Source organism: Sus scrofa, chromosome 1 (assembly GCF_000003025.6).
Source record: "Sus scrofa isolate TJ Tabasco breed Duroc chromosome 1, Sscrofa11.1, whole genome shotgun sequence".
NCBI classification, from domain to species: domain Eukaryota; kingdom Metazoa; phylum Chordata; class Mammalia; order Artiodactyla; family Suidae; genus Sus; species Sus scrofa.
Window position 1 is genome coordinate 112,903,794 of NC_010443.5, and position 21,620 is coordinate 112,925,413.

Genomic DNA, 21,620 nt, shown 5'->3' on the forward strand with positions numbered 1-21,620 from the left:
GTGTTGCTGTAGCTGAGGTGCAGGCCGGCAGCTGTAGCTTCAATTTGATCCCTAGCCTGGGAACCTTCATATGCCACAGGTGCGTCTCTAAAAGGCAAAAAAAAAAAGAAAAAAAGAAAGAAAAAACAATATCCTAGTATTATCATGCAAAGAATTTTGACCTCATAGATTTACTAAAACCAGCCACATTTCGAGGATCACAGAGGGAGTACTGTGAATGTGGGGTGCATCAGAGAGGACAACTGACTTTCTAGAAACATTAGGCAAAGGGCCATTTCTTCACAGTACTGGGGAAGTGAGACTGACACCCATAGAGAGGGCAGAGCTGAGACTTCCTTACAAGCTTGCTCCCCGACAAGCAGGGGTGAAGACCGCCCACACCCACCCGATCTTACAGGACCCAGCACTGTTACCAAGTGCAGTTTCCTTTTTAAAGGACATTCCCTCCAAAGTGCACAGTCTACTCCAATTCAGCTGGCCAGGAAGAACCTAGGCACAGGGCTTCAAATGCAAGGGGGCTGAGAGGTCTCCACTAGGGGACAGTTAGTCTCTGCACAGGGCAGCTTGCCCACAGTGCAGGCAAAGAGCTCCCTCCTGGCCATGGCTCCTTCCAGGCAGAAGTGCTCACAAGAACAAGTGGACAGCTATGCAGTCATAGAACTTACCATCTCTACTGGTTCACTGCGGAGCAGGGCACGTATATAATCCACATCCCTTCCCTTGTGACCCCTTCAACTCTTCCAGACTTGAGTGGCACTGGGCAGACTGGGGCTAGCCCCGCCTCTAGTGCAGGTGGTTTTCTGGGCGGTTTCATGGGTGAACAGGGATGGAGTGCGAGTTTCAGAGCAGAGCATGGACGGTGCATCTCTGGTGGCAAGCCTAATGGTGTTACTGGCACCTCTCACTTTTGCAGTCACAAGAATGGGAGCCACTCTGCCTGGCTGCCCCCTCTGTCCTTATGTTTTCTCCCAAGGCCTGACTGGTCTTCATGCTTCCTCTTAAATTTAAGGAGCTTTTATTCCTCCCAGCTCATTTTGACACCTTTCCCTCCTACTATAAGGAACCTACTTACCCCAGCATGTCGCCATCTAAAACCTCGACTTTGCAAATGAGAAGGCGCGGGACAATTCACTACCTCGCCCGAGGTCACAGCTCTCAACCAGAGGAGCTACCATTTGAACCCTGATCTGACCCCAAGGCCCATGATTTTAATCTTTGTCTTCAATTCAACAAACATTGAGGAAATGATAGTCCAGTTGTCAACCTTTAAACTTCTAATATCTTACTCTCAAAAATCAAAAACCTAAAAACAAAACAAAAAACACCCTCACAAATATGACTCGACAGATATATATTTGTAAACTACTGTGATGTGCAAGAGCCATACCTAACATACTGTGAACATTCAGAGTCCATCTCTCTCCAGACCATCAAGCTTCTTAAAATAATGACCACTAAGTTCGAGCATCTCCAGATCCTGGACATCCTTGAATACAACACTCTGGGGCAGAGGCTCTTATCCCCATTTTACAGACACAGAAACAAGCACAGAGGCCACAGAAGCTTAGACTCTGCTAAGGAGACTTAAACCCAAGCAACTCAGCTTCAGGGTCTGATCTTCAAATCCTGGGGTTACATCATCTAGTTCTAATTTCAGTTTTTATGATATTATGCTTTCCACTTTTACAGCTTATTTCACATATATAACGCTTCACTTTTGGGTGCCTGCTTGGCATATAAGTATCTTAAAGGTCTTTTTTTTTATAACATCCTGGAAGTATGAATTTCCTGAGTCAGGGTATTTAATATTTAACTAAGCAAAATATGTAATAAAGAAGCTATAAATGTCTTTGGAATACGCCTACAACACCCATCCTTTTTTGATGAGAAGTTGGAGCTCAAGCATCCCCAGGAAATAACTGCTTTGAGAGCCAGAAAAGCTCCCTCTCACGGTCTCACTTCGTTACCATTCACACTTGTGACTAAGTCGGTCTAAGGCTGCCATGGGAACAAGCTTCACTAATTCAACAAGAGTTATTTATAAAGCTTTATACTAGGACTTAACATAGAAAGACACCCAGTTGCTCCCAACGTTTGACTTACCAGGTAGGCAACCCTGGGCTGTCCAGGGAGGGGGCCACAGCCAGACCTCGCTGGAGACAGGCGCTTCTTCCAGGAAGGAGAAGACACGTGGCACCACTGAGTCACAAAGCAAGGTACCTGCTTCTACCACACTCCCTCGGTTGGAGAAACACTGCGTTAAAAGAGTTTACTGCAAAGCTTCTCAGCCTTTACAAATCTTACATGAGTTTGCAATGTTTCCCCAATGTATCTAACTCCTCTCTCTCAAAAAAACCAAACATCTTGTTGAACTAGTAGTTTGGAGAGTCACTGCTATAAGAGACTTATTTTATAGATTGGTTTTTTGGTTGGTTTTCTTTTTTTTTTTTTAGTTTAGTGGGTTGGAGACTGAGAGAATACATTCCCCTATAGAAAACAATGTTTTGGAGTTCCCGTCGTGGCTCAGTGGTTAACAAATCCGACTAGTAACCATGAGGTTGCGGGTTCGATCCCTGGCCTTGCTCAGTGGGTTAACGATCCGGCGTTGCTGAGAGCTGTGGTGTAGGTCGCAGAGGCAGCTTGCATCCCAGATTGCTGTGGCTCTGGCGAAGGCCAGAGGCTACAGCTCCAAATAGACCCCTAGTCTGGGAACCTCCATATGCTGTGGACAAAAGAAAAAAAAAGAAAACAATGTTTAAGGTAATCAAATGTCCACCAAAAAAACAAACCAAGAAAAAAACATAGAACAGGATTCCAAGTTTCACCTTTAACAGGATGTCACAGGCCCTGTTCCTTTTTCCAGCTGTGGTCCCACAGGACTGCTATTCTTGGTCTCAACGGTGCCTTTTGAGTGAAACACTTTATGAGGATTACTTCTGCAAGCCATTGCCCTAGTGGGCCAGGTGTTCCTAATGAGAGAATAAATAGGTTCTAGAAAGGAATTGTCAAGCTTATCCTCTCATGTCACATTTTATATAATGAACCAAGCTTTTATATTCACGGATTTTAGGAATGGGTGAGCAATCACTGAAGTCAAATTCTAGTGTTTTCTGTTTGAGAAAACAGTGGGAAGGTCTTTCCCAAAGCCATAAGGGCAATAATTCACATGCTATTCTTAACAGCTCAAAAAGAAATTACTCAAAGTAAGCTTTGAGTTCTTTAACATAGACTACAAAAATAAATACACACGGGATGCCTTAAGAAAATCAATAGCTTTAATTTTCCTCAATATACTTTGTTTTAAATGCTTAAAAACAATTTTTTTTTTTTAAACATAGACAAACTGCATCCAAGAGATGAAAAGTGAAACTGATCCCGTTAAGGTCACCAAAGATTTCCATGTGACCAAATACAATCCTTTTCCTAGTTGACCTCTTGGCAGCCTTTGACCCAGCTTCCCACTCCCTCCATTCTGAAATACTTCTTCTCTTGGGTCCTGTGACAGCATATTCTTCTTCTAGACTTTGTCCTTGGATACTGGCTGCTTCCTCTTGGTCTCTTTTGTGGGTCCCCAGTACTCCACTTCCAAATGCTGTTCCTTCCAGGGCTCTGCTCTGGGACTTGATCTCTTCTACAACTCCATGCTTTCCTTGGGTGATGGCACCTGCCCCCAAAGCTTTCAATGCTGTCTGAATGCCACTTATTCTTACTTGCATTATCTACAGTCCTCACCTCTCCCACTGAACTCAAGTCTTGTACTTTCTGTCTTTTGCACTTGGATATCTACTGGGCATCTTCAAACTTAACATTTTGAAGACAAGTTTTTAATCTCTCACCTCCAGTCTCAATATACATTTAGAAAACAGGTCTGAGAAAAGGTTTCATGAAATAAGACAAAAGGACTATATATACAAAGTTAGTAAGACAAAGTGCACAGACGAAGCGCTCTTCCCAGCAGCCTAGGACCGTCCCATCAGAGGTGAGGCAAGCTCTTGGATGGCTTTTGAGTTCAGCTGAGGAATCGTGCTGATCTTCAGGAGTTTGCTGCTTGCGTATTTATTCTTGATGGCCTGCAGAAGTCATCTGTGATTAAGCACACATCAGGAGCTCCCCACCACCACCACCACCACATACATTATTCCTAGTCTAATTTCCAAAGATCAAAGGGCCAGACCCAGAGTCTCCAAAGAGTATCATGACGTCAAATCACTGAAAGCAGCAAGTGCTCTAAGAGGACATGCGGGCCCTTACAACTTCCTGCCATGCCTAGTAATGGCTAAAGCCCTCCTGGTAACAAGGTGATGGGGGATCAAACGATTTCAAGGTCCAGAGAGCAGACTTTCTCTCATGAGCTATCCAAGGGCTTGGGAGGCTGGGGGGTGGCATGTTTATCATGCCTAAGTGCCATCAGGACATGTCAGGTTGGCCAGCACTGGCAGCAATCGCTGGCCATAGAGTGGCAAAAACTGTTTAGATCCCAGATGATACCCTCATGACTGAAAACACAGAATGCTTCCATGGCATGTTAAATTGTGCTGCAGCTCATTAAATCATGCTGCATGTTTAAATTATGCTGACTTGTAAGGAAGCAAATCAGGCTGTGAGGACACTTAGTACAAATGCCTTGTTCTTTGTCACTAGACCCTTGGTATAGCTCTGGCAGTTGGCACCATGCAAGCAGAAGACAGCAGGCAGTCTTTTCCTCTCAGGTGGGCCACACAAAGACAGAGCCCAGGCCCCCAGGATGCTTCCTGAACGGGCTTCTCACCCTCCTCCTTCACTATGTTTGCTGCTCAGGTGCCTCTCAGTCACTATACTAAAAGTTGCTGCACAGAGGCCCTGAGTGATGTCACCCCAATACCCAAGGCTTACCCGAGGCCACGTACAACGTACAAAGGACCTTTCCTGTTCTAGATGACACATCAGCCAGCCTTCCCTGCTTGCTGTGTGCCATACTTCACATAATGAGTAGAGAGTAGATAATACATTGAACAGCTGCCTGGCTGACTACACTGGGCCTGGACCTATCTGCCTTGTTTTAAAGAAAGTCAGACAGATGGCCAACGGGCACATGAGAGAATGCTCAACATCACTGATTATTAGAGAAATGCAAATCAAAACTACAAGGAGGTACCACCTCACACCAGTCAGAATGGCCATCATTAACAAGTCAACAAATAACATGCTGGAGAGGGTGTGGAGAATAAGGTATCCTCCTTCACTGTTGGTGGGAATGTAAACTGGTACAATCACTATGGAAAACAGTATGGAGGTACCTCAGAAAACTAAATATAGAACTACCATATGACCCCGAAATCCCACTCCTGGGCATGTATCTGTTCAAAACTTGCATTGAAAAAGATACATGCACTCCTATGCTCATTGCAGCACTATTTGCAATAGCAAAGACATGGAAACAATCTAAATGTCCATCTACAGATGAATGAATTAAGAAGATGTGGTACATATACACAGTGGAATACTACTCAGCCATATGAAAGAATGAAATAATGCCACTTGAAGCAACATGGACAGACCTAGAGATTCTCATACTACGTGAAGTGAGTCAGACAGAGAAAGACAAATACCATATGATAGGAGTTCCCATCGTGGCTCAGTGGAAACAAATCTGACTAGCATCTCTGCAGACTCAGGTTCAATCCCTGGCCTTGGTCAGTGGGTTAAAGGATCCAGCATTGCTGTGAGCTGTGGTGCAGGTTGCAGACGTGGCTCGGATCCCATGTTGCTGTGGCTGTGGTGTATGCTAGCAGCTATAGCTCCAATTCGAGCCCTAGCCTGGGAACCTCCATTTGCCTCAGGTGCAAGCCTAAAAAGACAAAAGACAAAAATACAAAAAACGAACAAAAAAACAAATACCATATGATATCACTTATACCTGGAACATAATATATGGCACAAATGAAATTATCTACAGCAAAGAAACTCATGGACTCGGAGAAGAGACTTGTGTTTGCCAAGAGGAAGGGGGAGAGAATGGGATGGACTGGAAGTTTCGAGTTAGTTAAGTGCAAACTATTGCATTAGGAGTGGATAAGCAATGAGATCCAGCTGTATAGCACAGGGAACTGTATCTAATCACTTGTGATGGAACATGATGGAGGATAATTTGAGAAAAAGAATGTGTGTATCCTTACACCAGCCAGAATGGCCATCATCAAAAAGTCTACGAACAGTGCTGGAGAGGGTGTGGAGAAAAAGGAACTCCATTACACTGTTGGTGGGAATGTAAATTGGTGGCAACCACTGTGGAAAACAGTATGGAGATTCCTCAGAAACTAAAAATAGAACTACCATTTGATTCATCAATCCCACTCCTGGGCATCTATCCAGAGAAAATATTGACTCAAAAAGACATGTGTACTCCAATGTTCATTGCAGCACTATAGACAATAGCAAAGACATGGAAACAACCTAAATGTCCATCAACAGAGGAGTGGATCAAGAAGATGTGGTACATATACACAATGGAATATTACTCAGCCATTGAAAGGAAAGAAATTATGGCATTTGCTGCAACATGGATGGACCTAGAAATTATCATGCTAAGTGAAGTCAGTCAGACAATGAGACATCAAATGATATCACTTACATGTGGAATCTAAAAAAAGGACACAATGAACTTCTTTGCAGAACAGATACTGACTCACAGACTTTGAAAAACTTATGGTTTCCAAATGAGACAGGTTGGGGGTGGGGGATGCACTGAGGGTTTGGGATGGAAATGATATAAATTTGGTTGTGATGATTGTTGTATACCTATAAATGTAATAAAATTCATTAAGTAATTTTTAAAAAAGAATCATGTATGGAACTACTAAATGTACTCACTATGCAAAGCCACTTTGCTCAAAGAAAATGCACTATCCATTTTTTTTTAAATAAACCCATTTTCTTTGTCTTTTTACTTTTTTTTTTTTTTTTTTTTTTTTGTCTTTTTGCCTTTTCTAGGGATCGAACCCAAGTCCTCATGGATCCTAGTCGGGTTCATTAACCACTGAGCCACTACAGGAATTCCTGAAAATAGAAAAAAATCTTAAAAAAAAAAGAGGAAGTTCCCCCAGTGGTTCAGCAGTGACAAGCCCAGCTTTATCTATGAGGTTGAAGGTTCAATCCCTGGCCCTGCTCAGTGGGCTAAGGATCTGGCACTGCCATGAGCTGAGGTGTAGGTCACAGACACAGCTCGGATGTGGTGTGGCTGGGGCTATGGCAGTGGTGTAGGCCAACAGTTACAGTTCCAATTTGACCCCTACCCTAGGAATTTCCATATGCCATTAAGTGCTGCACTAAAAATCAAAAAATAAAGTCAACTCTCAGAGTTTATCACTATCCTCCATCCACTGCTATACCAGAAAAATCATAAAGAGTTTATGCTAAAACAGATTCTCATATATGCCAAAATGTTTACATGAAAATGCAAACATACATACATACACATCCTCTCATACCCAAAACCCATAATCTAGTGCTTTCCAAAGCTTAGGAAAGAGCACTTACAATGAATTTCGTTAAGTTTTCATTCACTTTCATTACATTTTTGGCCATGTGCTGCATGACCTCCAATACTTCATTCTCGGTGTATCCAGTGTAATACTGCTGCTTTAAGTTCTGGAACACAACACAAAGAGAAGGGGCAAGATTAATGATCCACTTCTTTAGAAGAGCACATCTTACACATGTTTTAAAGCTTTTATATAAAAGCTTTAAAAAATATTCTTACCTGCTGGAAGTTCAGGCACAGCCCCAACTACTACTAGGGTACCAGCAAAGCAGCCAGTAAATGCAGGATGACTCTGCCTCTGAGCAGGACTAAATCAAGTGACGAAGGTTCCAATTTATTATTTTTTAGAGAAAGTTGCACAGGTAAGTAGTGTACTTCAAGTAACAAATCTTTCATGCTTACCTCTATCATCACTAAAGGGGATGGAAAGTGGAACAGAATAAAAACAAACCCAACAAAGGAGTGCCCCTTGCACAGTAAGGAAAGAGAAATGGGATCAGCACATCTCAAATATTGTCCTCCCATCAAAGTCCTGCCTGGCAGTGGCTGGTGGGGATTTGAGAGCCCAGATATCCATTTTGTCAGTCAGGAAAAGAGGTTCAGAATCAAGAAATGAACTGGGCCAGAAGCAGCAATCTAAACTCCCAAACCCAGAAGAACTAGGGCTTCTTGTCCAGCCCTGTGTAATTAAGCACTGGAGAACACAGAGCACTCAAGCCTCTGGCCCAGCTTCCCCGAAAACAGAATTCAAGCAAAAGGACAGCTGTTGAGTGATCAGTCTTATTTTGTATGGAGATATGTAACCTGACTTTACTTCAGTTTTATGATAAAATACTAAAAGCTAAAACACACCACTTTCATATGCACAATGTAACTGAGAAAAGATTATAAGCCACAATCTTTTTTTTTTTTTTTTTTTTTTTTTGCCTTTTGTCTTTTTAGGGCCTCACCTGCGGCATATGGAGGTTCCCAGGCTAGGGGTCTAATTGGAGCTGTAGCCGCTGGCCTATGCCAGAGCCACAGCAATACCAGATCCAAGCCACGTCTGCAACCTACACCACAGCTCACGGCAACACCGGATCCTTAACCCACTGAGCGAAGCCTGGGATAGAACCCTCAACCTCATGGTTCCTAGTCAGATTCCTTTCTGCTGCACCACAACAGGAACTCCTATAAACCATAATATAATCTTAATTCTAAAATAGCGTAAAGGAAAAAGGAACTAAGCAGGAGTGAATCCCGACATAATGCACAACTACCGTTATTTTGAAATCAATTCCCAGAAAACTGGGAGGCCTACAATTAATAGGTTTAGAGACAAGCAAGCATGTCTAAGAGTAATTTGGCTAAAACGAACTATTGGTACCAAGACAATGTACCATACATGTACCAGTGGCTCTTCTGCCTCAAGGTTTTTATGTCAAAAAATTTCAAATGTATAGAAAAATTCAAAGAATAAGATAATGAACACCTATATGTTCTTTGGCAGATTCATCAGTTATTAACATTTTCCTCCTCTTCTTCCTCTCATGGTGTCTGCACCTCACTTTCAAATCGTTCAGCAAAAATTGTAATTATTCTGAAGCCATCAAATGGCTGAACCATTTCAAAGTCAATTGCATAGAACATGACACATCACTTCCAAAGCATTTGCTAAAAAGTTATTTTCCTCCCTAGTCACAATACCATTACCATATAAGAAACATTATCAACAATTCCATAATATCATTTAATAGCTAGTAAATATTGAAATTTCTCCAATTGTTACAAAAATATATTTTATAGATTTTTCTTTTACTTTTTTGTATCTAGGGTCCAAGCAAGGTATACACAGTATATTTGGTTATTGTTGTCTTTAGTCTTTTTTTAACTTAAAACAACCCCATTTTCTTCCTTTTTTTTTCTTCTTTTTGTCTTTTTCTAGGACCGTACCCATGGCATATGGAGGTTCCCAGGCTAGGGGTCAAATCAGAGCTGTAGCCGCCGGCCTACGCCAGAGCCACAGCAACGCAGGATCCAAGCCATGTCTGCGACCTACACCACAGCTCACAGCAACACCGGATCCTTAACTCAGTGATGGAGCTTCTATCAGCAGTGGTGGGACTACCTGACCTGCCTCTGGTACAATAGGAAGCGTGCATTATCTACCTATGAAGAATTCATGTCCAAAACGTTGGACACGACTCCAATCATCAGGAAACACAGGCGAATCCAGAATGTGGATGTTCGCAAAGTCACTGGCCTGGATCCTTTAAAAAAGTCAATGTCATTTAAAGCCAACAAAATGGGGTTGTCTTAGGAGCTCCTGTCATGGCTCAGTGGTTAACGAATCCGACTAGGAACCATGAGGTTATGGGTTCGATCCCTGGCCTCGCTCAGTGGGTTAATGATACAGTGTTGTCATGAGCTGTAGTGTAGGGCAAAGACGCGGCTCAGATCCTGCATTGCTACGGCTCTGGCATAGGCCGGCAGCTGCAGCTCCAATTCAACCCCTAGCTTGAGAACTTCCATATGCCGCAGGTATAACCCTAAAAAGCAAAAAAAAAAAAAGGCTATGCCTTTCTTCCTACTTCTCTTCCTTCCTTTCCTTTGTGTCATTATGGACTTATGTGGGTTTTTTGTTTGTTTGTTTGTTTTTTTGTCTTTTTGCCATTTCTAGGGCCGCTCCCGCGGCATTTGGAGGTTCCCAGGCGAGGGGTTGAATCGGAGTTGTAGCCACCGACCTACGCCAGAGCCACAGCAACGCGGGATCCGAGCCGCGCCTGCAACCTACACCACAGCTCACGGCAATGCCGGATCGTTAACCCACTGAGCAAGGCCAGGGATCGAACCTGCAACCTCATGGTTCCTAGTCGGATTCGTTAACCACTGCGCCACGACGGGAATTCCTTATGTATTTTTTAAATGCATTATAACATATTACTGTCACTATGCTTTTCAGTGCACAAAGTTTGTCACTAAGAGCCCATTCAAGCCAAATCCTATGTCCTTATGATTGACCCCTATGAGCTTTGAGAATGTGCTTGCTACCTGCTAAAAATTGATTTACGCTCACCTTGGTACTTCCCTTGCCACAGCCCTGAAATCAGGTATTTCTCAAAGGAGCCCTGGTTCCTAAAGGTCGGGCACTGAGTACTCAAGATGTGGGGACAAGATATGTTCATTGCAACTGGTCTGTCATTGTTTCTGAGAACTTCATTATGAATTTGCTATTTTTTCTAAAACAATATTATAGGGTTTTCCTTTTGTTTTTAATTGTTAGCAATATTTTGGGAGTTCCCATTGTGGCATAGCAGAAACAAATCCAACTAGGAACCATGAGGTTGCAGGTTCGATCCCTGGCCTTGCTCATTGGGTTAAGGATCAGGCGTTGCCATGAGCTGTGGCATAGGTCGAAGACGTGGCTCGGATCCAGCATTGCTGTGGCTGTAGTGTAGGCTGGCAGCTGTAGCTCCATTTTGACCCCTAGCCTGGGAACCTCCATATGCCATGGGTGTGGCCCTAAAAAGCAAAAAAAAAAAAAAAGTTAACAATATTTCATATAGTGAAAGTTTTAGTCCTTAATAACATGAATGTTTATTTGCTTTCTCCTACAGTATAATTTCAAAATTATAATAGCAGATTAGTACTAATCTCCTATTAAGAAATTAGTAAACCTCCTAAGTAAACTTTAAGTGTGCTACTTTTTTTTTTTTTCCTGGCCGTGCCCAAGGCATGTGGACGTTCCTGGGCCAGGGATTGAACTCAAGCCACAGCTGCAACCTGCACCACAGTTGCAGCAATGCTGGATATTTAACCTGCTGCACCAAAAGGGAACTTCCATAGTATGTTACCTTTTTTGGTTCTTTGTTTTGTCTAACTTCACATCCCACTAAGGATGCAGAGTCAGGGCATTGAATCATGATGACAGAAGAGGACACGGAACTCACCTCCTCCCACAAATACATCAAAAATACATTTTCACCAAATACAGTTTTCACAGAATACCTACTGAACAGTGGCAGAAGATCTCAGACACCAAAAAGTGCAAGATCTCCAAGTAACTGGATAGGAGAAAAGAGAATTAAAAAAAAAAAAAAAAAAAAAAAGGTAATCTGCATAAAACCTGTTCCCTTTGGAGGAAACTGAAAGAGGAAAGGTTCCCTCACCCTGGGAAGACCCTCACCAGTGGGCAGATCAGCCAGGACAGGAAAGGAGCTGCAGAGGCTTGGAGGGGAACACAGCAACCGGTTTGCAGCAGGCAGATCAGAGAGAGACCATCACAGAGGGTCCATGCTAGCTCCTTGCAACTGCCCACCCCGAGACACTCATCTGCTGCTACAGATAGAGGCTTGGTGTGGAAACTGAGGCTTTAGAAGAAATACGCAGGTAGAGGACTAGGGTTGGCTCTGTGGAGACAGCATGAATGTGGCATGAGCCTCAACTGGGGGTGTATGTGGAAGAACCCCATGCCCACCATAGAAGCTAAGTACTATTTTTAACAGGCACATGAAGGGAGGAATAGGGCCCACCAGAGCAGCCTCTTTCTCTGACCAATCTCAATCAGTACACCACTTCTATAAATTCTAGAAGCAGGTTGCCCATGTGCAGAGATGGGGCTAAAATCAGAGCTGAGCCCCAGGGGCCATGAGACTAAGGAAGCAGGGCTGGAATCTGAGCCTTCTCCCCACAGCCATGCAATTACAGACTTACAGTACTTCTGGCTTTGTAAACTCAGTGCCTGCAAGACACTCAAGGGGACAATGGGGTGCTCCTGTGGCAGAGGCGAGCAGGTTCAGCAGCCATAGGCTTAGCAGGCACATGTGTGTACACACATGCACACAGATACACACACACACGGGGGTCAAGTAGGGGTCTAGGCTGCTTCCACAGCTCCCAAGTGGATCCAGGTATATGACTACTGTAGTCCTAGTACCTGACCTCAGTGGATCTGCACCTACAGACCTCCCCTGGTGGATTTGTGAACACAGTGCCTGAGAGACACCAAGATTGATTGCCTGAATTCCCAGGCAGGGCTGAGGGCAAGGCCAACAACTGTGTACTCTGTGAGCCCACACAATGGGTAACAGGTGGCACAATGGAGCACACTCAACAGTGAACAGCTCTGGCAGAGGAGTACTCAGTGGTTCCTCTCCCAGCAGGAGTGCTGCAGTCCCACCTATCTCACATCACAGCTCAGAAATGGGTCAGCAGCTTCTACTCCAACAACTAGGGAGCAGACCCTGTCCTTGACAGGGCTGTGACAACCAGAACAAAAAGGGGGTCCCACTCAACATCCAGTGCATGCTCTGGTCACCTTAACACCAATCACACCCCCCATCAAGGGGATAACAGCCAGCACACACTGGCTGAGGAAAGATATAACAGGCATACAACAGGCATCCATAGAAATAGTCCTCACACCAAAAATATTAATCCCTCACAGGTTACACTGGGACGCTCCCACATAATGATAGCCCATCAAGACTAGAGAAGATAACCGTTTTTCCTAAACTCATGAAGTAAGAGAAATACAGGTAAAATGAAGAAGCAGAGGAATCACTCCCAATTAAAAGATCAAGGAGTTCCCATTGTGGCACAATGCAATTAGCAGCTTCTCTGCAGCACAAGGACACAGGTTCAAGCCCCAGCCTGGTACAGTGGGTTAAAGAATCCAGCACTGCCAAAGATGCAGTAGGCAGCAAAGGTGGCTTGGATCTGATCTCTAGCCCAGGAAGTTCAAATGCCATGGGGCAGCCAAAAAAGAAAATAAAAATAAAAGATCAAGAGAATTCCCCGAAAGAGCAATGAAACAGACCTGTTCAGTCTAACAGACACCAAAATGAAAAAGGAGGTATTGAAAATACTGAAGGAATTAAGAAAGGTTATGGATAGACAAGGAGATTACTGTAAAAAGGAATCAGAAACTCTAAAAAAGGAACCAAGAAAAATTAGAAAACTCATTTGCCAAGATAAAAAATGAGCTAAAGGCCAGAAATATCAAATGGAATAATGCAGAAGAATGAAACATGGTCTGTAAGACAGAAAAATGGAAATCAATCAGAACAGTGACAGAAAGATTAATTTTAAAAAAAAAGAAAGCACTATATATAGGAGACCTTTAAGATAATGTAATGCATCCATCTACACATAATAGGGATCCCAGAAGGAGAATAAGGGGCAAAGAGGATCAAAAGTGTACTCAAACAAATTATGGATAAAAACTTTCAAACCCAAAGAAATAAGCAGATATCTAGGCATGGGAAGCACAGATGGTCTGAAAGAAAAAAAAAAAAAAAAAAAACTCAAACAGACCTACACTAAGACACACTATAATTAAAATGCAAAATTAAAGAAAAAGAGAGGGTGTTCCCGACGTGGCTCAGTGGTTAACGAATCTGACTAGGAACCACAAGGTTGCAGGTTTGATCCCTGGCCTCGCTCAGTGGGTTAAGGATCCAGCGTTGCCATGAGCTGTGGTGTAGGTCACAGATGCTGCTGGGATCTGGCATTGCTGTGGCTGTGGCGTAGGCTGGCGGCTACAGCTCCAATTCAACCCCTAGCCTGGGAACCTCCATATGCCATGAGTGCAGCCCTAGAAAAGACAAAAAAAAAAAAAAAAAGAAAGAAAAAGAAAAAGAAAAAGAAAAAGGGAGGATTCTAAAGGCAGTAAGAGAAAAACAAAGAGTTAATAACAAGGGAACCCCCATAAGGCTATTAACTGATTTTGCTACAAAAATATTGCAAGCCAGAAGGGAGTGACAAGATATATTCAAAGTCCTAAAAGTGAAAAACCTACAACCCAGGATACCCTACCCAGAAAGGGTATCACTGAGAATAGAGGGAGAGAGAATGAACTTCTCAGACAAGAAAAACTAAAAGAATACAGCAATATTAAACCAATCCTAAAAGAAATAGTGAAAGGCCTTCTCTAGGCAGAAGACTCAAATAGGCCAGTACACAGATTTAAAAAAAAAAATTGTCAAAGTGATGATAACAACAATCAACAGCAAAAGGATAAATAGAAGATATAAAAAGTAGGTATCAAAATCATAAAATGTTGGGAAAAGAGTAAGAGAAAATGTAGGGTTTTTTGTGGTTTTTTTTTAGAATGTGTTTGAGCCTGTATGACTACCAGTCTAAAGCAAGTAGATATAGGAAGGGGTTAACATACTTAAAAAATAGAGTGACCGCATATCGAAAAAGTAAAACAGACTCACAAAAACCAAAAAGAAAAGAACTCAAGTATAAAACAATAGAAAACCACAAAAGGAAAAACAAAAAGAAAATGAAAGGAACAAAGAAGAAATACAATATCAACTGGAAAACAAGATTTAAAATGGCAATAAATACATATCTATTAAAAATTTCCTTAAATGTCAATGGACTAAGTGTTCCAATCTAAAGACATACAGTGGGCAGACTGGATTTACAAAAAGTCTACAAGTTCATAGCAATACAGGCCTTCCTTAAAAAACAAGAAAAATCGCAAACAACCCAAACTACCACCTAAAAGAATTAGAAAAAGAACAAACAAACCTGAAGTCAGAAGAAGGAAGGAAATAATAAAGATCAAAGAGGGAATAAATTGAGATATAAAAACAAATTTTAAAAAATCAATAAAACCAAGAGCTGTCTCTTTGAAAAGGTAAAGAAAATAAACAAACCTTTGACCAGATTAACCAATAAAGAAACAAAGAGAACCTAAACAAGAAATGAAAAAGGAGAAACTGCAACTGATACTGCAGACAAAAAAAAAAAAAAAGAACCTCAAGAAAATACTATGAACAATTATATGCCAACAAATTGGACAATCTTTCTAAGAAAAGGGCAACTTTCCAGAAACCTATCAAAATTGAATCAAAAGAAATAGTTTTTAAACAATTTTTTTTTCTTTTAAGAGCTAAACCTGCAGCACATGGAAGTTCCCAGGCTAGGGGTCAAATCCACTGCAACCTACACCACAGTTCACAGCAATGATGGATCCTTAACACACTAAGCAAGACCGGGGATAAAACCCGCATCCTCATGGATGCTAGTAGAGTTCTTAACCTGCTAAACCATGACAGGAACTCCAGAAATAGATAATTTAAACAGCCTCATCACTAGAAGTGAAATAGAGTATGTAATTGAAAAAACAAAACAAAAAACCAACCCCCTACAAACAAAAGTCCAGGACCAGATGGCTTCACAGGTGAATTCTACCAAATACACAAAGAACTTTTACTGATCCTTCTTAAACTTTTCCAAAGACTAAAGAGGAAGGAACACTCCCAAAGACATTCTATGAGGCTACCATCACCCTATTACCAAAACCAGACAAAGATACCACCAAAAGAGAAAACTGTAGATCAATATCTTTGATGAATACAGATACAAAAATTCTCAACAAAATTTTAGCAAACCAAATCCAACAACATAAAAAAGACTGGAATCCTCTAATGGTGCAGGGGGTTAGGGATCTGCCATTGTCACTGCAGCAGCTCTGGTCACTGTTGTGCCTTGGATTCAATCCCTGGCCCAGGAACTTTCACATGTCACAGGAAAGGCCAAAAAAAAAATTTTTTTTGGAACAAAACAACACATAAAAAAGATCACATACCATGACCAACTGGGAGTCATCCCAAGTTCACAAGGATGGTTCAACATACACAAATCAATGTAATACACCACCTTAACAAAAGTCAAAAAACGTATGACCATTTTAAAAGATGCAGAAAATGCATTTGAAAAAAACTCAACATCCATTTTAGAGGTAACATGTCTCATCATAACGAAAGCTATTTACGACAAACCCACATTCTATGTAATAATCCACAGAGAAAAGCTGAAAGCCTTCCTGCTAAAATCTGGATCAAGGAAAGGATGGAGTTTCCATTGTAGTAGAGTGGGTTAAGGATCCAGTGTTGCCTCAAGTATGGTGTAGGTTGTAGCTGCAAACTCAGTCTTGATCCCTGGTCCAGGAACTTCCATATACCAAGGATATGACAAAAAAAAAAAAAAAAAAAAAAAAAAAGAGGAGTTCTTGATAGGCACAAAGGGATAGGTGGTGTCTTGGGAGAGCTGAGACATAGGTTCGATCCCAAGCCCAGCATAGTGGGTTAAGGATCCATCGTTGCTGCAAATGTGGCTTAGGTCGCAACTACAGCTCATATCTGATCCCTGGCCCAGAAAAGAATGCTACTCTCAGCACTTTTTTTTTTTTTTTTTTTGGTTTTTAAGGCCCCACTCAAGGCATATCAAAGTTCCCAGGTTAGAGGTTGAATCAGAGCCATAGCTGCCAGCCTATGCCACAGCCACACAAGATCCAAGCCAAGACTTCAACTACACCACAGCTCACAGCAACACCATATCCTTAACCCTCTGAGCGAGCCTAGGGATCAAACCCACATCTTCACAGATCCTAGTCAGGTTCATTACCTCTGAGCCATGAAGGGAACTCCCTCACAACTTCTTTTTAACTTAACATTGGAAGTCCTAGCCACAGCAATCAGAGAAGAAAAAGAAAACAAAAGTCATCCAAATTGGAAAGGAAGAGGTAAAATTGTCAATATATGCAGATGACAAGATACTATATATAGAAAACCATAAGGAGTCCACACAAAAAAATATTTGATCTGATCAACAAATTCAGCAAAGTAGCAGAAAACAAGACTAACAGTCAGAAGCTGATTGCATTTCTGTATACTAACAAAATCAGAAAGGGAATGTAAAAAAAAAAAATCCCTTTTAAAATCCCATCCAAAAAAAATTAAAACACATAGGAATACACCTGACCAAGGAGGTGAACGATTTATACAATAAGAACCATAAAACATTAATAAAGGAAGTTAAAGAGGATGCAAGGAAATGCAAAGATATCTCAAACTCTTGGATTGGAAGAATTAATATTGTTAAAATGGCAATACTACCCCCAAAAGCAATCTACAGACTTAACACAATCTCTATTAAATTACCCATGACATTTTTCACAGAACTAGAACAAATAATTCTAAAATTTACATGGAACCATAAAAGACCAAGAATTTTCAAAGCAATCCTGAGAACAAAGAAAGAGGCATAATCCTCCCAGACTTCAGAAAATACTATAAGACCACACTAATCAAAACAGTGTGCTTGCTTTTAGTACAAAAACGGACATACAAATCAATGGAACAAAATAGAGCCCAGAAATAAACACACACACACCTACAGTCAATTAATGTTCACAAAGGAGGAAAGAATATGAAATGGGAGAAAGTCTCTTCAGCAAGTGGTGCTAGGAAAGTTGGACAGTGGCATGTAAATAAATGAAGTTAGAACACACCCTCACACCATGGACAAAAATCTCCCAAGACAGTAGAAATAAAAGCAAAAATAAACAAATGGAGCTTAAACTTATAAGCTTTTGCACAAGAAAGAAAACCATAAACAGAATGAAAAGACAACTTACGGATTGGGAGAAAATAGTTGCAAATGATGCAACCAACAAGAGCTTAATCTCCAAAATACACAAAAAACTCAGACAACTCAACAACAAAAAAACCAAGAAAACCCACCCAACCAAAAAATGGGCAGAAGATCTAAAAAGACATTTCGCCAAGAAAGATATATGGATGGACAATAGACACATGAAAAGATGCTCAACATCACTAAAATTAAGAGAGAAATGCAAATCAAAACTACTATGAGATACCACCTTGGCCATCATTAAAAAGTCTACAAGCAATAAATGCTAGAGAGGATGTGGAGAAGAGAACCCTCCTACATTGTTAGAAGGTATGTGAATTGGTGCGACCATTGTGGAAAACAGTATGGAAGTTCCCCAGAAAACTGAAAATAGAACTGTATGATCCAGCAATCCCACTCCTGGGTATATGTCCAGACAAAACTATAACCCAAAAAGATACATGAAGCCCTATATTCATAGCAGCACTCTTTACAATAGCCAAGACATGGAAACAACCTAAATGTTCGATAGAGGAATGGATAAAAAAGATATGGTACATATATACAATGGAATACTACTCAGCCATAAAAAAGAATAAAATAATGCCATTTGCAGCAGCACGGAGAACCTAAAGATTATCATAATAAGTGATTTAAGTCAGACTTTGAGAACAGACTTGTGGTTGGGGAGGCAGGTAGCTGGAGATGGATTGGGAGTTTAAAGTGAGCAGATGTAAACTATTATATATATATATGTATATACGTTTAGAATGGGTAAAAAACAAGGTTCTACTGTATAGTACCAGGGAGTTCCCATCATGGCTCAGTGGTTAATGAATCCGACTAGGAACCATGAGGTCACGGGTTCGATCCCTGGCCTGCTCAGTGGGTTAAGGATCCAGCATTGCTGTGAGCTGTGGTGTAGGTCACAGACACGGCTCGGACCTGGTGCTGCTGTGGCTGTGGTATAGGCCGGCGGCTACAGCTCCAATTAGACCCCTAGCCTGGGAAACTCCATATACCGTGGGAGCAGCCCTAGAAAAGGCAAAAAGACAAAAAATAAAATAATAAAATAAAATAAAAATAAATTTTAAAAAATACTGTATAGTACCAGGAACTATATTCAATATACTATGTTAAACCACAATGGAAAAAATATGTGTGTGTGTGTATATATATATATATCTGAATGACTTTGCTGTACACCAAAAACTAACACAACATTGTAATCAACTATACTTCAATGAAATAACTTTATAAAAAAAACAAGCTACAGTCAGAACGATGTGTTCATAAGTTAAGGAAATTAAAAATAAAAAGACAGGAATTAATTCTTCCCACTGTTCTGTTACCAATTTTAATATATAGTGACATTGTTTTTGCTTAATACCAGTTTATAGTTTGCATAAAACATTCATACTGTTCACAAGTTTAAAAAAGTTACATTACATTGTATACAGGTTATGATCACAAGTCCTTCTCCCGTCCTCAACCTTCTAACCTGATATCCATCCAGAGGCATCCATTTTCATTAATGTCTGGTCTACTTTTATTTTTTGAAAAATTAGCAAATAGAAAAGCACACATACATATACTCTCTCTCATTTCCATTCTTTCTTACATAAAATGTAAATTCTATATGCTTGTGTAGGTGAAGGGATCCGCAATGGTGCCCTGGCATTTTTGCCACGTATCCACGAAGGCCATGCAGGCAAAGGCTGGAACCATATCTGATCTGTCTTGGCAAATGCTCTGATCCTCCAACAACGTGATGGGGTGGCAGGTATGGGAGGTGCTGCCTCCACACCATCTCCCATTCACTTCCCTATAGCTTCTGGGTGGGAGGTTATATATAATGAGACCATTTCTTATCACCTCCCAGGTTCTGCTCAACTGTTTGCTCTGCTGATCTCAGGGTACAGCTACAGACTATAAAACTGTATTAGAGGCAGTCTAGAATGGGATTGTCCACTAAGGGCATCTTCTGACTTGCACTGAAGTCACTTACCCCTTTCATTTTGCTATTGTCCTTTTTGGTGGGTCAAAAAATAACCCGGGGAGTTGGTATATTAGGCTACTTGTATGAACCAAAAAGTGGCTCACTCCATCTTTACTGGGTAAATCGGTTGAGGCCTTGGCCCTGCTTTGTTTTCTGTGCTTGACAACTTGCTTGTTTTACTTAAAATATCCCAGAAATCTTAGCGTTATCAGCTCTTAGTGGCTTTCCTTGTTCTTTACAACTCTGCTTGTGTGCCATGGCATAGTCACCTAGTCTCCGCTCAAATCTTTCCAAGCAGCTCATTTAAGCCTGTGGACTTTTAAAAATTATTTCAAGGGTAGTATTGAGAAAACACTAAAGCCTTTTATATCAAGAGGGCCTAAAATATACCTAATCAATTTCTTCCTAAATTTAATACTCACCCATTTTCCTTGGCCTAGAACCTTCTGAGACAGGCAGGAAGCAGCTGCTGCCACCTTAGAAGGGTGATAATGCACCATGTCATAGTCAACAAGAGTCAGTTCCATCAAATATTTGGCTAAAGTGTGTTGCTCAACATCGACCTACAAAAGAACAGCCAGGGACAGTGAGAAGCACAGCTGTTATTACTCTCTTGCAAAAAAGGCCCAGTAACTCAAATACACTAACTCATTTTTCCATCCTAGGTACTGATGTATTTCACAGTGTGTTACAAGCACCGAACATGAAGTCTTTTATCTTAAGAACTGGTGAATTAAACATAGGGCTTATCTAGAAGATGCTTTCTATAAATTTATTAAGCTTTCTTCTCATTGGATCAATGTTTGAGACAACAAGCAGCAAAATAAAGTCTCCTACAGAATTGGAGGCACTTACCTCCCCAGCTTTTGATGCCCGCCTTAAAAAATGTAGTGGCAAAGGTCGACCCAATTCAAATTTCAATTCTTTCAAAATTAGAGTTTCCATTTCTCGAATTTGGGAACTGGTATAAGCGTTGTCTGTGATGTAAACAAAGTCTTTGATATTTGGAGAAAACATCTCCTCATACTTGGAAGCCAAGAGCAGAGCTGTAATCCCAACCAGCTGAAGCTTCTTACGAGAGACTGGCTGAACCTAATCGAAGAAGAATGTGTCAGATATCTTATCTAACAGAAGGATGGGGGCTCTGGGTGGGAGAAAGTAAGAGGACACCAAGTCCTAGAGAAGTGCATGTTGTCTCTGCTCACACCCCTTAGATGCACAGGAATGTGAGTGTTGATAGCAGGCACCTTCACTGCTAATGGGCACAGCAGTAAGATTCCAACAATCACCTTCTTGAATCCTCACAAAAGCCTAGAAAGTACATATTTTTACCCCACTTACAAATAGATGGCCTGATGGGAGTTCCCGTTGTGACGCAATAAACAAATCCGATTAGAAACCATGAGGTTGTAGGTTCAATCCCTAGCCTCGATCAGTGGGTTAAGGACCCGGTGTTGCCATGAGCTGTGGTGTAGGTCGCAGGTGCAGCTTGGATCTGATGTTGCTGTGGCTGTGGTGTAGGCTGGCAGCTGTAGCTCCAACTGGACCCCTAGCCTGGGAACCTCCATATGCTGAGGGTGAGGCCCTAAAAAGCAAAAAAAAAAAAAGGATGGACTGAGAAGGCATTCAAACACCAGCCCAAGATCATTCAATTGCTGAACAGGGAAGAATTAACCTGACGACCAAGCTCCCAGC

The 21,620-nt window shown here is 41.4% G+C and overlaps 1 protein-coding gene across 2 annotated transcripts in view; it reads right to left on the reverse strand.

Moving 5' to 3' along the window:
* CCNB2 (cyclin B2) overlaps positions 3,254 to 21,620 on the reverse strand; it is a 35,172-nt gene continuing 16,805 nt past the window's right edge. Inside the window, exons 6-9 of one of the 2 annotated variants that reach the window (XM_021082593.1) lie at positions 20,781 to 21,017; positions 20,348 to 20,488; positions 7,516 to 7,626; positions 3,254 to 4,070 (exon numbers count right to left, since the gene is read on the reverse strand). In XM_021082593.1, the coding sequence (XP_020938252.1) occupies positions 3,960 to 4,070; positions 7,516 to 7,626; positions 20,348 to 20,488; positions 20,781 to 21,017 (600 nt within the window). In that variant the 3' untranslated portion in view covers positions 3,254 to 3,959. The remainder of the gene's footprint in view (positions 4,071 to 7,515; positions 7,627 to 20,347; positions 20,489 to 20,780; positions 21,018 to 21,620) is intronic. The other variant, NM_001114282.1, reaches the window with a different exon arrangement.